This window comes from Nelumbo nucifera, chromosome 3 (assembly GCF_055504915.1).
Source record: "Nelumbo nucifera cultivar China Antique chromosome 3, China Antique-T2T, whole genome shotgun sequence".
In the NCBI taxonomy this organism is placed as follows: Eukaryota; Viridiplantae; Streptophyta; class Magnoliopsida; order Proteales; family Nelumbonaceae; genus Nelumbo; species Nelumbo nucifera.
The window spans coordinates 10,223,947-10,241,653 of NC_142651.1; the positions used below are offsets into that span (position 1 = coordinate 10,223,947).

Sequence of the window (17,707 nt, forward strand, 5' to 3'; positions counted from 1 at the left end):
TTTATGTGTGGGTTGGCATCACCGTTTTTTTTTTTAAACATTGTTGTTTAGGTAGGACATTTTCTGGTGTAATAGCATCACCTTTTATTTGGTATCAATGCTCTATATCTATTTTCAGCACTGGTACTCATTATAGGAAGTCTACATCATTGTTACATCATGTCTTCATTGGCCGCACCGTTTGGAGTGCCGTTTTTTTCAAGGTGTGGTTTGGAGCACCATTATAGGAAGTCTAAGAAAACATTGAATGTGATGTTACTCCAAACCATTCTAGAGCAACGATGTCAATGCCAAATACCAGTTATGCGTTGCTGATCTATTGTGTCGTGCCCAAAATAGAAAAAAAGGTTTATGACCTTCATGAGAGTTCAAGCCTATAATTCAATACATAAAATATATATATAATGTGGATTATGCTCAAGTTGAAAAATTTTAATTTAGGGCCTATTTGACATATATTTTCGTGTGATCTTTCGATTGTTTACAAACTGGATAAATCGATTTTCCGTCTATTTCCATTTAGCGTGTGGAAGATTTAGTTGCCAAAAGTTGGAGCATTGAAAAGACACGAAAAGTCTATTTTGGGCTGATTTCGGGAAGTTCCAAATGAAGTTTTTCGTGTTTTTTACATTTTATACAGAAAGATATGCATCTACTAAACATACTTCAAATTTTTTATGTTCATGCAAAAACTCAATACATCTTTTAACCATTAAAACCAACAAAGATCTTCCCAAAAAGATATGCCAAATGGCTTCTTAACCAATAGAGTTGGGACAGACCCGCCCAGCCCGCCCTACTTGCACCTCAATCCCCAACTTGTTGATATCTTAAATTTACGATTACTTACCCTAAATCCAAACCATCTATAGAGATGAAGTGCGTGTGCTGATGGTGCAATGCAACCTACAGAGAAACACATTTCTTTAACGTGGGCCCACACATGTGGCTAACCTGACTTTTATCCCGGGACGACATGTACAGGTAAACACACTAGCAGCACTGTTTTGTACTTGGCGGATCACTTGGTGTACCCAGAAGATGCGCGGACTTGGACAGCTGGGCCCACTTAAAAGTATGATGGCCCATGAAACCAATGCCTTTTGGTCCTTTGAAAGATATAAACCGTTGGATTCTAAATTGGTGATATTACATGGTGAAATCATGGGAATATGTGGTGTATCGGATCTTGACGGGATGAGAAAATGACACTGGGTAGCTAAAATGGATTTATCAACAACCCGAAACAACGCTTAAATACGATGACATAGGCGAGAGAGGCAAAGTTACCAAGTATTAAAAAGGGAAATCAATTTTTATATATATCAGAAAAACGAAGAAAGTGACAGCGTGAAAGATACGTTTAGAACTTTCCGTGGGGCGTGGGTCCCACCCGAAAGGTTTTGGATAGGGTCATAGGGACGAGGCCTGACCGTTTTTTTATCCCTTCACACGCCATCTTGGGAAACTGCCGCGAAACGCGGTAACCAGATAAAGCGGGACCCACTCACATTCTCTCTCTCTCTCTCTCAGGTTCCTGCTCTCGAATACTGGGCCTTGCCAGACCCGGAACGTGTCTCTCGTGCTTCTCGGACTTTTGTAGCCACGTGGGCAAAACCAACGGCATGGATCAAAGGAACGTATGCGGGCTCGATTATCGGTGGACCCCACGTGGATTAATAAAGTCGCTCTGCGGAGGCAATTAGACGACCGTACGTCGGCAGTGGTTGTGATGAGGAAAATCGTCGAGAAAAAAGTTGAAAGCAAATCCCTGTCCAGACAATTTTATCCGCATCGGACGACGTAACTACCAAACATCCCCCAATTACCGCAAATTACGGACTTTTCCTCCACTCTTTAGTTTTTTGGGAATTAGATATTATAATATTAGAAACGAAGACAAAATTTAAAAATGAGCCTATTACACTCACTCCTCTCTACTCCCCGTCTATTTTTGGGTTGCAGAAGCGAAGGATAAACGAGAGAGGTAGGGAGGGCGGCTGCCAGGCTTCTGAAGCCTTTATTATTAAACAAAAGAAAAAAAAAATAAAACAATAAGTTATTACTTACTTATTGTACTACTTGGGATCCGTGCGATGTATAAAAAAATCTGAAAGATTTAATAATTTTATTTTTTATTTAATATTAATTTATAAAATTAAATCATACTAAAAAAACGAATGGAAAAAATGCAATAAATCATACTTTCTTGTTTAAGAACTAGTTTTTAGATAAAAGAAAAAAATATTATATTAACCTTTTAAACATAATTACATCCATACCATTTCGAGGGAATTGAAACTGTCTAAAAATTCCCTTCTTACAAATTTTATAAACTAAACTATGAGCCAATATCTTTTTTATTTCCCTACTCACATAATATATACTACGTTGATCGAAACATTTGAGTAATCTGAAAATCTGGTCAAAATACAGCTTCTCCTACCGAGTGCATTTTGTTTATCTTCCTGTTTACAAGAATTACATTCGCATACAATAAAATTGTATCTTTTTCGGCCTTGCTTATTTAAACATTACTAGAAAAGCTTTCCATTTCCCATCAATTGCCTCACGTCTTACAAGGGAATCCTATTGCTAGGGCTGTCAACGAGGTGGGTCCGTATAGAATTAAAACCGATCCTTATAATAAGAAATATTAAGGACTAATAAAGTGTAATTTTAGATTCTCGAGACAATCAGGTCTAATTTGATGAACGCAATGAGTTCAGAACTAGATAGTTCGAGTTAATTTAAAATTATATAGAATTGGTTTCAAACCAATAATAATCAGGATAATATATGTTAAAAACCAAAACCAACCCAATTGCCAATTGCTTTGAGTCTATTGGATCGAGCTGACCCATTAACAATCTTAACTATTGCTGTTACTACTTTGCAATTTGGTAATAATATATAACCAGACGTTGTTTTTCTTGTATTTGGCATATAAAATCCTCTCAATAAACATATCATTGCACACTATTATGGATATAAACATACCATTGCACACTATTACATCATATAACACGTTATATGATGCTATTTAGAACTATTAAACCATACTTGCTTTTTTTCTTATGTTGTTAACTCCGGAAGCCTAAGACCTAACCCAATTTGAGTGGCAATAATTGGATTGGTTTGGAAGTTGGAACAGGTTAGGTCTAAATGTCTAATTAGCCTGATGTCTTTTTTCTGGTAAATGCAAATAAATTCATGATGGGAAACTAAATATTTGAGAGGGTAGTTTTGTTTTTAAAGAGTCAATTCCGGTGCCACGTAGACTGCAGAGTTGGTAGCTTCGTGTTATCAAAAACAGTGGGTGCAGGTGCAGGTGCAGGGTGCTCAAAGTCACCTCCCCAAAAATAAAACGGATAACAATGACATTATTTATGTCAATATTTTGGGGTGCATGGAGCAAGATGGGGGCCCCACAAATTTACGTTCAAAACGACATTTGTCCTCCTCATATCGCATGTTGCAAATTTTGAATGCTTGGACCAGTCCAGGTAGCGCAACCCCTATCATATTACTGTACTTCCTTTGACCAGAAAACGTGAAAAGCGCATCATCATACGGATGTCAACAAATTGTGGCCCAAATCGTTCAAGACCGAGGGCCCACCTTGAAATGGGGGAGGGGGGGGGGCAAGAGAGTCAAGGCAGTTTCCCGCTTGGATCGCTACTACAGAACATGTGGCAAGTGGCATAAGCACACAATATGTTTGTGAGGGGCCCACCGGATCGTCACTTGCAAGTTGCACCGTGTACTATTTTACTATTTTATTATACGTAATTACGTATAGAATAAAAGTTGGTGGCAGCCCACAAAATTTATGTGATGTAACTATGGGCAAAATGGTAAATATGGTTGAAAAGTGATAGCGATGGGATGACGGGGATATGCTTATCCAGTTTGCCAGCAACGAATGTGGCATGGTCGGGCAGCGGCGTGCAGTCTCGGTCACGCTCGCCCACTCTCCGACTATTTCTCTTTGTCTTTGCGTCGGGAGCTTAAATTTTAGATAAAAGTCATGAAACAATAAAAGTTTATTTAAAAAAAAACATTTAATAAGAGAATCAAAACGTTCCAAGTCTTAACCCAGCTGTCGTTAACTAACACACAGCTCACATCCCGCCTCTTAATTCTTATTTAAAAAAAAAATGCCCTTATCCATTTATACAGTTAAAAGTTGGGGAAAATTCCCGATTAGTATTCTAGTGTCACTTTGGTCTCCTAATTTTAAAATACAATTCAATATCTGAATTTTTAAAATGTAATAATTCAATATATGTTATTAATGTGCAGTTGATTTGTCATTAAGTGATATTTGAAAAGGATGTAAATATCCATTGAAGTGTCATTTAATTTTTTTATTAACTATTTAAACATTGATAAAAAATTAACAATCTCAAGTCCTTCTTCCATTCAAGAAAATCAAGGTCAAGTTTGAATGGGTATTATAGTAATATTAATTTTTTCGAACAGAAGAAGCAATCATTTGAAACTATTATTTTTTTTTGTGAATATTTACATAATTGATAAAAAAAATTAAATAATATTTAAAAGATATTTGTATCTTTTTAAAATATCACTTAACAATTGATTAACAATTAGTTAATGACAGCTACTATATTGTCACATTTTAAAAATTTAGATATTAAATTGTGGCATTTTAAAATGAGGACAAAAGTGATATTAGATCTAAAGTATAGGATAGTAATCAAGAATTTTCTCTAAAAGCTCCCTTCTCCTTTACAATATTTACATTTACAATCTTTCACCAAATTAATAAATATCCTTCACCCTTCCACCCACCTTTTTCCCATTTTTTAATAACTGGTAGTGTAGGCATGAACCCATCATCATCATTATATCATCCATAAATATAAAATAATAGACATGTGGCGTAAATAAGCAGAACAAGGCAAGCACTCCTAATTTATCTATTTCGCCATTCTAATCCCTGAATCTTCGAAATATTACCAATCAGTGGCTGTTTTTTTTAGGGTACTCTAGTTATACATTCATTTGACCTAATACCTAAGTAGGGACTAGGGAGAATAGTTTTCCTTTTTTTTTTTTTTATTAGAAAGGCTAATGAGGCCCTACTTTTTGTACCTTAAAAAACAGATTTTAGGTGAAACAAACTATCCATTATCCCTCTTAGATTTACCTCTTTTATTTATTTTTTAATAGGGAACCTCTCTCCTCATTGAGTCTTATGACTCTTATCATTTGCATTTGCCTGCCAACAAAAACCTAATTTATAGCAAATAGTATTTTATTATTTTTAATTACAATAATAAATAAAGCCACATAATTAATACTAGTACACACACTCTCTTTCTCTGTGATTTTCTTGGTCTTGGGGAAACTGTCAGGTTGATCAATCTAATCAGTAATCACAAATGAAATGAGAGAAGATGACAACGGTAGTATTATTATATTCTTAGCAAAAAAAAAACGTAATATTATAATATAAATAAACTTAATTAATGAGAATTGAGAAGAATTAAGAAAGGATATTTGTGGAATATAGTTGTTAAGCAGGGGCCTTTTCGAATTTAGATTAAAGCGAAAATAATATAAAAAAACTGTAATCAAACCGCGGTTAAAACCTAACTTGGGTGGGCTTCTCGACTTGTTTGATTGTTTGTATTTTTCTCTTTTTTATTTTTTTATTTTTTATTTCAGCTTTCTCATTTAATCAGTCTTTACTTCGCTCTTTGTTGCAAGACAAAGAAAGAAAGAACAAGAAACTCCATTGTTGTGCTTTTCGGTGGCTTTTGAACGCCGGAAACTCTGACATTCTCCCCGCATTCCTCGAATACTTAAAATTTTAGATACCTGGAACTTCGCTGCAAGTGTAGTCAGTCGAGCTACTCCTGTTTAACTTCATTTTTTTTTTCTCTGGCTTGTTGTCGATCACGGCCGCGTTTCCCCGGTAAGTTTGCACGGCATCCTGATCTCCGTTCTGTTTTCTCCTTTTGTGGTTAATTATAGGATTTTCTTTGTTCTTCTTCCCGTCGTTTCGTTTGTCTGAATTGTGACGGTTCCGCAGAAAATCTCGTCGTAGCTTGTTGACAGGAGTTTGGTGATCAGTTTTCTTTTTGAATGTCTGCTTTAGGTGAGATCTCCAGGTTCCGTTTCTCTTTTACTGTATTTACGTTTCCATTGAGACTTTGGGATCTAGAAGTTTGGCTGTTACTTGGAGCGCTTGATCTAAATTTGAATATGCATTTCTTTCAAAACTTAATCGGGTAGCTTTCATGCTTTCTTTCCGGGTTTGCAAACTTCGTTTGAGAAATAAAATTCATTTTTATTCTTTGAAGAGTTCGCCTCAAATTTTGAACACACTTTGTTCTCAAGTTTAATAATATGTAATTTCTCTGTTTTCCTCCATCGTTGAAAAAATTTACAAGACGTGGAGAAATCTTTCTTAAATCTTCTTCAGAAGTCGGAGGCAGAAGATACAGCAAAGAGAATGAAATGGAATATCAGAGAAAGAAATTTTACAAATAACTGAATATTTTCAAGAATGAGAAAACTAGTTCAAGGACAATAGTGGAGACATTTTTGTTTTTTCCTTCGGGAATTACTAGAAGAATTCTAATCCTTAAAACAATGAACGTGTATGATTTTGAAACCAGAGATTTTAAGGCCATATGTTGTTTTCTTTTATTGAAAATCTATTAATTTCCACAAATAGCGACGGAGATGAGGGGATACTTGGAGACTTTGTTTAAAAGTTTCGGTTGAAATCTTCCAGGGTTTCCCATACTGTTGAAGTTTGTTCTGATGTCATTGCTTTCCTCGGTGAAAATACTCCATCTATCTATTTGGGTCTTTAATTTAATTATAATCCCGAATTTACGGTAAGATATGTTGAATGCATGCTAATATCAGAACATGTCTCTACTCCTAAGCAGAAAATTATTGAGTGCGGGTTTGATTGGTGTACATGCATATCTTAGTGTCAGACATCAATAGATTTCTCATCTTACATTAGCGAAATTATTTCTAGTACAATGAAATCCTTGCCTATCTTTCTGAAAACAACAAGACTATGCAAATTTAGGTCCATGAGCATTTTCAGAAATTGATCTGGGTTAGTGAATCTTTAGGCCTTTCTTCCATAAAGCTGGATTTAAAGTAAGTTTTAGATTGTTAGCCAAGAGTTTCCAAGTGGATTAGATCATATGTAAGTAGGTATAGTTAACATGGAAATTTCTAGTTTGTTTGTTGCATTTATCTCCTAAAACTTTTTCTTGTTTAATGGTTTTAGTTACATTTGTGATTGCTTTATGAAATCATATTCCACCATTAAAAGAAATTAGTGAGAGAAAAGCAAACTGTTCAAACAGTTCTTTTGATTGGAAACAATGGAATGCAACCAAGGGATCAGACTTATTATTCACTCTATTTGGCCACTATGTTTGCTCATACATCAGTGCTTGTTATGCTTATTATCAAATTCGGATTAGCTGAACGCTTTGGCTGTTCAGCGGGCTGTGGAACCAATGATGAGGTTCCACGCCAGTAATAAATTCATGAGCCCCACTGTGAAAGGTGCGGACCCCATGTATTTTATTATTGTCATGGAACCTTATCATTGGTTCCACAGCCCGCTAAACAGCTAAAGTGTTCAGCTAAACCTTGCTCCTTATTATCATTGTTCATTTTGTTAACTCACTACACTTGCTAACCTACTATGTTTTTCAAATGTCTTAGAAGGCCTTAAGAAGTTGTGTTAGGTGAGCAGTTAAAAATCTTTAAGATGGGAGGTACTATGGCCATTTGTTTGGACTTGGGAGAAGGTTCCATGGTTTGCCTTTGCTACATATTGAAGCTGGAAGGATACCAAGTAGCATGGAATGAACAATTGATTTTTTTTTTCTTTTCTCGAATGGGTATTTCTGCCTAGCTGATGTCTGATATTATTAACACCATGCTTTCTAAGGCTTTCAGCCATAATCATCTTAGGTAATAGAAATGTTGTCTTTCATCTGGATGTCTTCTCTATGCATGGTCCACTTCATAAACAAGAGCCTTCGTAGAATGAAAGCAGCAAGCTTAAGGAGTAGTAAATTAACTATTTTATGGCCCAAATTATAGGACGGTTTAGATGTTGATGCAGCTTAGTGGTTTAGATTTAAAATTCTGCCAAATATAGGGTGTTAGCTGAGGATGCTTTAATCCTATTCTATTAGTTTGTTTAGATTATATCTGTTTTGTCTACAATCTCTTTGCACTCAATAGAATAATGAAACTTGATTTTATATTGAATTATGAACTATTAAACATTTAAACTTTGATGGCTTTGAATATTTCAGGTCAAAAGTTCTTTAATTATGTGATGCTTTTACTCTCTTGTGCAGATGCCTTTCATATCTATACTTTGGGATGATTGTCAGGTATTTCCTGGAGAAATATGATTGTTTGTCACTAGTTGAGCTGCATTTGTACAACTGCCTATCAGGACGCCTACGCTTCTTGTAACAGTCATGGTATCAAGGTCATGTGCTAATTTTTTGGACTTGGCTTCTGGGAACCTTCTGGATCTCCCTCGGACTCCAAGATCACTTCCACGTGTGATGACTGTTCCTGGAATTATCTCTGATTTAGATGGCGATGTTGTTAATGATAGGGATTCAGGTCTTACTACTTCATGCTTATGCCGTGAGCGAAAAATTATTGTAGCAAACATGCTCCCGTTGCACTCTCAGAGGGATACAGAAACAGGGAAATGGTGCTTCAGTTTGGATGAAGATTCTCTTCTGTTACAACTGAAGGATGGTTTCTCATCTGAAACTGAGGTCATTTATGTGGGTTCTCTGAAAGTTCATATAGATGCCATTGAACAGGAAGAAGTTGCCCTAAAGCTTCTGGAGGATTTCAATTGTGTTCCTACATTTCTTCCTCCTGACCTTCAGAAGAAATTTTACCATGGATTCTGTAAGCAGCAACTGTGGCCTCTTTTTCATTATATGTTGCCTATTTGCCCAGATTTTGGTGTTCGCTTCAACCGGTCACTTTGGCAGGCATATGTTTCTGCAAATAAGATATTTGCAGATAAGGTTATGGAAGTAATGAATTCCGATGATTATGTCTGGGTTCATGATTATCATCTTATGGTTCTTCCTACTTTCTTACGGAGGCGATTCAACCGAGTCAAGCTTGGTTTCTTCCTTCACAGCCCCTTTCCCTCATCAGAAATCTACCGGACATTGCCTGTTAGAGAAGAAATTCTGAGAGGACTGCTAAATTCAGATCTGATTGGTTTTCACACTTTTGACTATGCTCGACATTTTCTATCTTGTTGCAGCAGGATGTTAGGAATTGATTATGCATCTAAGAGGGGGTACATTGGGTTAGATTATTTTGGCCGCAAAGTATACATTAAAATCATGCCTGTTGGTATTCATATGGGTCGGCTACAATCTGTCTTGAATCTTCACTCTGCTTCAATCAAAGTCAAAGAGATCCAAGAACAGTTTAGAGGAAAAAAATTGATTCTGGGAGTAGATGACATGGACATATTTAAAGGAATAAGCCTGAAATTGCTGGCTGTGGAGCAGCTTCTGCAACAACATCAGGAGTTGCAGGGCCGACTTGTCCTAGTTCAAATTGTGAATCCTGCAAGGAGTACAGGGAAAGATGTGCAGGAAGCAAAACGGGAGACATATTTGATAGCAAGAAGGATCAATGAAACTTATGGTTCACCAGGCTATGACCCAGTGATCATAATTGATCATACTATTCTGAATTATGAAAAGATCGCTTTCTATGCTGTGGCAGAATGTTGTATAGTAAATGCCATTAGGGATGGGATGAACCTAATTCCATACAAGTATGTTGTTTGTAGGCAGGGAACTCGACAGATGGATGAAGCGGTGGGGGTGTCTGCAGAAACACCTCGAACAAGCATGCTTGTTGTGTCTGAGTTTATCGGTTGTTCACCCTCTCTGAGTGGGGCAATTAGGGTCAACCCATGGGACATTGATGCTGTAGCTGATGCATTAAATTTGGCCATCACCATGCCAGAGGCTGAGAAGCAATTGCGGCATGAGAAGCACTACCGATATGTTAGCTCTCATGATATTGCTTATTGGGCCCGCAGTTTTATGCAGGATTTGGAAAGAGCATGCAGGGATCATTACAGCAAGCGTTGCTGGGGAATGGGTTTTGGCCTGGGTTTCAGAGTTGTTGCCCTCTCTCCAAGCTTTAGGAAGTTGTCCATTGACCATGTTGTCTCAGCATACAAGAGAACAGATAGGAGGGCAATATTTCTGGACTATGATGGTACCATTGTGCCTCTAGCATCTATTAATAAAACTCCTAGTCCTGAAGTAATCTCTATTCTCAACAATTTGTGCAGCGATCCTAAGAATACTGTGTTTATTGTTAGTGGTAGAGGGTGGAGTTCTCTGAGTGAGTGGTTTGCTCCTTGTGAGATGCTTGGAATAGCTGCTGAACATGGTTACTTCATAAGGTATTAAGTTTTATTCCTCCCGCACCTCATTTTTTAGCTTGGTGTTTGAAATATTTTCAATACAAAATTTATCAAAAAAAATATTTTCAATACAGAAACTGAAAGATGCTACTCTTCTTTTTTTAGGTGGTTTAAATCCTCTGATTGGGAGTCCAGTACCTTAGCCTCTGTCTTTGATTGGAAACAAATTGCAGAACCTGTCATGAAACTTTATACAGAAACAACTGATGGGTCTTATATAGAGCTAAAGGAAAGTGCATTGGTCTGGCACCATCAAGATGCAGACCCTGACTTCGGATCCTGCCAGGCAATGGAATTGTCGAGTCATCTAGAAAATGTTCTTGCAAATGAGCCAGTTGTTGTTAAGAGAGGGCATCAAATTGTTGAAGTTAAGCCACAGGTATGGATGGAGGTTGTCTCATTAACGACTTGCTTCTTTGTAGCTAAGGTCCTAACAATGACTTAATAAATTGCAGGGAGTAAGTAAAGGGTTGGCTGCAGAGAAGATTCTATCCACAATGGTCAACAATGGAAGTCCGCCAAATTTTGTCATGTGCATTGGAGATGATATATCTGATGAGGACATGTTTGAGAGTATATCAAGTACAGTCTCTAGTCTATCATTACCTGTGGGTCCAGAAATCATTGCTTGCACTGTTGGGCAAAAGCCGAGCAAAGCTAAGTACTACCTGGATGATACTGCTGGTGTTTTGAAACTACTTAAAGGAATAGCTATTGCTTCAAATATGAAGCCACGGAGTAACAGCCAAATTCATGTTTCCTTTGAAAGTTCTACTTGAGATGCACAAGGAGTGTCTATTTTATGCACCAAGATGAGCAGAAATGGAATCGTTTTGGTATGGTTTTGTAGAGCACAAGTTGTGTACTCGGCATGTTATTTGCTTCCATGGCCAAGAATCAGGATTATTGAGTTGCTTCCATTAACGTAATCTGGTGAATATTGAGATCTTGCCTGTGCAGTTTTGGTGCTGTCATGAGATGGGAGATTTTGTTTATTCTCCCGATACCAGACTTATATTTTCGGAAACAAGCAAATGGTGGATCGTGGATGTATCAGCATCCTGGGAGAAACAACAATTTTTTGAATATAATGATGATGGAAAGTGATACAAGTATTCAGGTTGTCGGTATGTTGGTTGCCACTGGGAAGCCTCTTTTGAAGCAGTTTTCCATTTATAGTCTTGGATGTTTATACTGGTTATTCATGCTGGTCCAGAGGGTGCCATTGATTGTATAGTTACACTTTTTCACATTAAATATAAGTCACCTTTATAATAGTAAGAAATGATTTAAGCACTCGATCACTCATAATTTAAGAATGGATACGAGACATTAAACAGAACTGAATCAAATAGGATTCATTTAGTCGATCCCATATAGTTGAAACATGGCTTAGAAACTGCATAAAATGAATTGCTAACTTGGTATATGCTACTCGTATGTTTTTTTAAGGCAAGAATCATATATCATTCAAACTAAGAAGCTTAGAAACTTGTATGAACACAGGAATATAGACTTAGAAACTTGTATGAATCACAGTACCAACCAAAAAAGCGCAGATACAAATTCTTCGAAAGAACAAAATATAGACTTGTATGCTGTATCCCTAGAAGGATTAACTGAAACACAAAGTTATAAACTGAACGATCATCCCAAAATAAACATATAATTTATATAAACAAAACCATAGTGTCCAAAATCTTTCTATTCTTGGCCAAGTAGTCAAGCCACAATCTTCTGCTAGCTTGTGATCTATTGTCCTCTACCACAATATACTGCAATTCAACTTAAATGCCGAAGACTGGACCCTTTTGTTCTTAAAATGTGCATAAAGATTTTCAGACTGGAATATTTCTGCTCTTATTTTGCTCCATCGAGAACCAAGTTTTCCACCCCTTACTAATTTGTTTTTGTCCAAATGGCGAGGAAATTTTCTCATCCAGAAGGGGCTATTGAAAAAAAAAAAGGAATTTTCATACGGATCAAGGATGATAGCCTATGGATTCCGGTTGATAATTATGGCTATAGCTTGGGCAGGACAATCATGTGTAGCTCAAGAGTCCCTCTTGCCTAGCTCAAGGTCCATCCCAAACCCATACACGCGTGCATTGGTATTTATCCCTGTATGTCAATGCTGACATAATATTATCATCCTTTCTCTACCCATAAAGGGTTCTTTTGGTTTGCGGTCAGAATTGGAATCAAAATCTTCTGAAATTGGAATTAGAATGGTTCATTTCTATAAAGTCTCTTTGGTTCAGACAGGAATTGGAATGGGAATTTGAATCAGTAGGAATGGAATTTCATTTCCTAGGGAGAAGCTGGGAATGGGCTGAATGGTTATTCCCTCAAATGAGGGAATGCTATTCCAGCAGGAATGTGAATAGGATTCTAATTCCACGCAGTCAAATAGTTGGAATCAGAATAACCCATTTTGATTCTAATTCCAGACCCCCCTATTCCTGTGAACCAAACAGGGCCTAAATTAAAATCTCTACTGTTTCAATACTCAAAACATGCAAGAGTAAGGGTGGTAATTGGGTGGGCTGAACACGAGTTTGGGATACTATATTTTACTAGTAAATGTGTATGTGCACTTGCATGTGGAAATATCTCTAAGATAAAACTATTTATAATTCATTGGTAGTTTCTGAATGGTTATAACTTAAGTGGGTAGTTTCTGAAGTGAGAGTAAAGGACATATATGCCCTTTTTATGCCCGTTGTGTGCTTAGACAAGAAGGGTAGAAAATGTCAAATGAAAATTCTAGAAAAAAATGAGAATTCGCTCTTTATAGGTAGTAGAGCTATTCACGGGTCGGGTTGGGTTGGTTTACTGGCGTTTTTCCAACCGACCCGACCTGGTTGGTTTACCTAGAAATGAAACTGAAACCAACCCACTACTAAGTAAAACCGACCTAGTCGGTTTGAATCGATTTGGGTCGGTTTTGTGAATGATTCTCTCAGTGTGAATGGTAAAGGATTCAAGTCTAACAAAGCAAAGGCTGGATGCCTGGAAATTAAAAATGATTTGATGGATTAAAACTAATATTTTATATATCAGAAATTTTATATATAATATGTATATTTCTGAAATAAAGCTGAAATATATATTAAAACTGAAATATATCAGATATATATATATATCTAAGCCGGTTCGGGTCGGTTCGGTTTCGATTTTCATACATGAACATGGAGATAGCCACAAACAGCGTCATTATCAATAAAAATAATTTTTGTCTATTACACTTATTCTTTTTAAAATTTGATTAATAAAAATATCATAAAGATGTATATTTTTTTGTAATTTTCTATATTATTTCTATTTTAAAAATTTTATTACCTAACTATGACTTCATAGGTTGATCAATTTGATTTTGATGGTTGAATTGCTTAGCCATCACTTGGATAAAGAATGATTTTGTTTTTTGAGTTAGTTTTAAAATAAATAATTATTTTATATTGGGCATTTGGTAGTCTTTTTCTCTAATAAGCACTCAATATAAGCATTTGTGACTATTTTGTCCTTCATTTTCTTTCAAATTTTCAAAATATACCCTTTGAAAGCACTTTTAAGAAAGTACTTTTAGGAAAGCACTTTTACGAAAGCACTTTTACTTTTATACCTTTTTCTCAAACAAAGAAATAGATATATGATATTATACATGTGCTTGCATGCATTTTTTTTGCAAAATTTATGTATTTTTATTTTATTAATTTTTATTATTTATTTGTGACATTAGAGGTTCACACATTTAAGCCAAAAGTTGAACTATTTATTATTAATTTTTATATTTCATTTTTGGTTATTTTTAAATTATGTATTTTATTTTCAATATCAGTAAAAATAATTATTGTTTATTATACTTATTTTTAATTTAATTAATAAAAATATCTTATATGTGTATTTTTTCTACAATTATTGTAATTTTATATATTTATTTCTATTTTAAAAATTTTATTACCCAACTTTGACTTCATAGGTTAATCAATTTGATACGGATGGTTGAATTGCTTAACCACCACTTAGATAAAACATGGTTTTGTTTTTTGAGTCAGTTTTAAAATAAGTAGGTTTATATTGTTAAAAATATTGGCATATATCTAATTTGTAGCATTTATTAGTGAAAGATAACTATAGGATTTAATAAAAGAAAATGGGATTCTAATACCTTAAATATAAGACTTAATGAAAGGGGATTAAATGAGGTGAAAAGTAATAATTGAAGTGACATTTTCAACCCTTACAATTAAATATTGATTAAATACACAAATATTGGCATTTTATTAGTCATTAAAGCTGGAATTGAAATTATAATGGAATGACTTTTATACCATTTCTCAAACAAAGAAATAGATGGCACTTTTAGTCCAAATAAGTTCCACATTGCAAGCATAAATTAAGAAATGTTTGAGAATTATGATCTACGACTTGGGCTGGTAATATAAGACCAGGCCTAGAACTTCATTTGGTTGGGTTTGAACAGCCTCATCAATCCCAAGTCCAACCAAACCTACCTGAGTCCTAAATCATCCTAAGTTGTGTTGGGTTTAGTCTACGTGGGTTTTGAGTTAGGGGTGATAAATTATAGCCGGAGTAAGGCCTTGGCCCAATACTTTTGACCTGGCCAGATTGACACATAATACAAAGGTGGTTTATAGAATTGTTATAAGAGGATTTTTTTTATATAATTTTACCTACAAATAACACAACAATAATAATAATAATAATAAATTAGTAAAAATTAATAAAAACATTTTTCAAAAAAATTAATAAAAATTAACATTAAGATACAAAAAAATAAGACAAAAGAATAGGAAATTGACCACTCTCACTAAAGCGTAACTTAGATTGTGATCGGATAAATTAAACATAACCCTAAAAAATAATACTTGAATTGAATTTAGATGAACACCATTTAATCATCTTCAATTTTGCTGAGAAATAAAACCCGTACAGGTCCTGACTACTATTGTAATTAAATCCAAGAGGCAAGAGCCAAGAGGAATGTGTGCATGGTTTTTAGGGTTTGGTGGTCAAGGAGGTGAATACAAAAGTGAGCCACGGGTAGGAGGTGAACATGAAACGTATAGACGACCCAAAGCTAGGGTAGGATTATGGTCAACCCATGTCTGGCTCTAAAATTTGGGCTTAAGGCTCGAGCCTGAGGTCAAGCCTGATTTTCCCAATCCGAGCCCAACCCACCTTGTAATTTGATGCACTTGGGGTGGGCTCGGGCCTAGGCCGGGCTCAAGTTGGTCAATGAATCCACTCTAAAATTATATTTATGTATGTATGTAAATATATATACAAAAGTTATATAGACAAATATGTATGTATATATATATATATATATGTAAATATGTATGCAACATTTACATATATAAACATGTATAAATGTATATAATTGGGCTGGGTTCGGGCTACTTAAGGGATAGGCCTGAGCCCGGCCCAAAAAATAAAAAAGTCTTGACTTCTTAGGCCTGAGCCCAGTCCAAGGGTCAAAAATCCAAGCCCAGCCCGTATAAAATTCCGGGTTGGGCCGGTTCGGGCCCGCCCAAGTTGCACCCCTACCCAAAGCCCATTCAAAGCCTCCTGGGCCCTATGTTCCCTCGACTCCGATGACACTCGCCTGGACAGATACAGTACTACATGAATTTCTTTACCAAAATTAATTTTTGGTTAATTTGTGTAATTGAGCCTTAACTTCGGAGATCTCTCTCCTCCGTTTACAGGGCATACAGACAAAGAAGAAGGAAATGGCAAAAGAAAAAGAAGATGAAAAACCTCACACAGACGTAATTCTGCACTCTCTCTTTCTCTGATCCGAATTCCGCTTCTGCATTTCTGTCACATTCTCTTACCTCCTTTCTTAGACACTTCTCAGCCATTACCTCGGATCTCAGCCATTACCTCACTTCTGTCTCATTCTGCGGCTGAAACTGCTCTTATTAGGATCGGATTGAGCTCTCCCAGATATTCACGACGGATTCAATCATGAATCCTTTCTCTTCAGGAACGCGGTTGCGGTAAGTGGTGAAGCAGGCTTTGCTTCCTGTTGGATCGAGTATGCGAAAATGTTGATTTTGTGGCTAAGGCCGTTCTTGATAGGGAGCTATGGGCTTTAGAGTAATAGAGCCTAGCATTTATTTTAATTGAACTACATAGAAAAACAATGAGATTTATAATCCATGGCGTTTAAATTATCATATACAGATAATTTTGTGCTGCGAAATGAATGCAATTTAAGAAGAAAAGAGCATTTTCCCTCTGCTCCTTCTCTGCCTGGAATTGTGAATAATTTACTTTAATCATTTTGTTTCACTTGGTTATACATTTTTAAATGTAATAGTGAGCAACCAGATTTTGAACTCCGTTTCTTTTATTTTCCTTCATTTTTGCCCACTATAACTTCATTTGTACCGATGTTTTGTTTGTTTGCATTGCATATGAAGTAAAATAAAACCTCAAGCAATGTAAAGCAAAACCCAAAGCCAAAGTGAACCAGAATTTGCTTTTTTCTCTTTCTCATGCATTTGTATTAAATGAAATTGCACTCCAAACAAGTGGGGCCTTAGGCTGTGTTTGGTTGCAATGCAAATAAATTTGCACTGATGCAAAACCATGGCAGTGTAAATAATTTGAGTGTAAATTCTGACCCATTTTTATTTCAAATTTTAGCGTATTTTGTTTGATTGTAGTACAAATGAAGTAAATTAAGACATGAAGCAGAATAAAGTAAAATCCAAATCAAAGTTAAACAAGAATTTGTATTTTTTTACATTGCAGTCCCATGCATTTGTAGTAGTGCAAATAAATTTGCATTGTAACCAAACACAGCCTTAGTAACAAAATAAATTGCCACCGGAGGTTCGTTTGAGTTAAAATTCTAAATTAAGACTAGATTTTCAAACATGCAAAATGAGATACAGCGGATGGAATTAAGAATTCTTAATTACTAACTATACATGAATATATTGAAAATGCTTGGTTCACACCGTTTAATCTCAATCACTAATTTGTTTATTAGGCTGCTTCCTGGATGTCTTCCATATATTATTAGGGTGCAATTGATATCATCCTTCCCATCATGGAACTTCCTGGTGGAGATTGTTGTTTCTGTTGCTCTAAAACAAGGGGGACATAGACATATGAATTTAGGGTGCTTGTGGTGGTCTTGCTGCTTTGGAAGAG

General features: G+C 35.8%; 2 protein-coding genes across 9 annotated transcripts in view; both read left to right on the forward strand.

The window, feature by feature from the left end:
* Positions 1 to 5,731: 5,731 nt before the first annotated feature.
* LOC104593242 (putative alpha,alpha-trehalose-phosphate synthase [UDP-forming] 9) lies at positions 5,732 to 11,798 on the forward strand. 2 transcript variants are annotated; one of them, XM_010253013.3, is made up of 5 exons: positions 5,732 to 5,944; positions 6,062 to 6,127; positions 8,379 to 10,492; positions 10,619 to 10,892; positions 10,969 to 11,798. In XM_010253013.3, exons 3-5 carry the CDS (start codon positions 8,505 to 8,507, stop codon positions 11,290 to 11,292), a joined length of 2,586 nt encoding a protein of 861 aa, XP_010251315.1. In that variant the 5' UTR covers positions 5,732 to 5,944; positions 6,062 to 6,127; positions 8,379 to 8,504; the 3' UTR covers positions 11,293 to 11,798. The 2 variants fall into 2 exon arrangements, with proteins under 2 accessions (XP_010251315.1, XP_088757889.1); XM_088901763.1 differs by lacking the exon at positions 6,062 to 6,127 and having other exon boundaries at positions 5,803 to 5,944.
* A 4,407-nt stretch (positions 11,799 to 16,205) lies between these two features.
* LOC104602733 (AP-1 complex subunit gamma-2-like) overlaps positions 16,206 to 17,707 on the forward strand; it is a 177,320-nt gene continuing 175,818 nt past the window's right edge. For 3 of the 7 annotated variants that reach the window (XR_016083803.1, XM_088900254.1, XM_088900253.1), the window contains exon 1: positions 16,207 to 16,542. Coding sequence is in view for 6 of the 7 variants with exons in the window: in XM_088900254.1 (XP_088756380.1) it covers positions 16,511 to 16,542 (32 nt within the window). In the remaining variant the exon portion in view is untranslated. Of the gene's footprint in view, positions 16,543 to 17,707 lie in introns of all 7 variants that reach the window. The other 4 variants (XM_088900249.1, XM_088900255.1, XM_088900250.1 and 1 more) reach the window with 2 other exon arrangements.

Bases quoted from the DNA above. Each gene is read 5' to 3' on its own strand.
- LOC104593242 (XM_010253013.3), top strand. From the start codon at position 8,505: ATGGTATCAAGGTCATGTGCTAATTTTTTGGACTTGGCTTCTGGGAAC. The intron at 10,493-10,618 runs GTATTAAGTTTT...TTCTTTTTTTAG, and splicing joins GAACATGGTTACTTCATAAG to GTGGTTTAAATCCTCTGATT. The intron at 10,893-10,968 runs GTATGGATGGAG...AATAAATTGCAG, and splicing joins TTGTTGAAGTTAAGCCACAG to GGAGTAAGTAAAGGGTTGGC.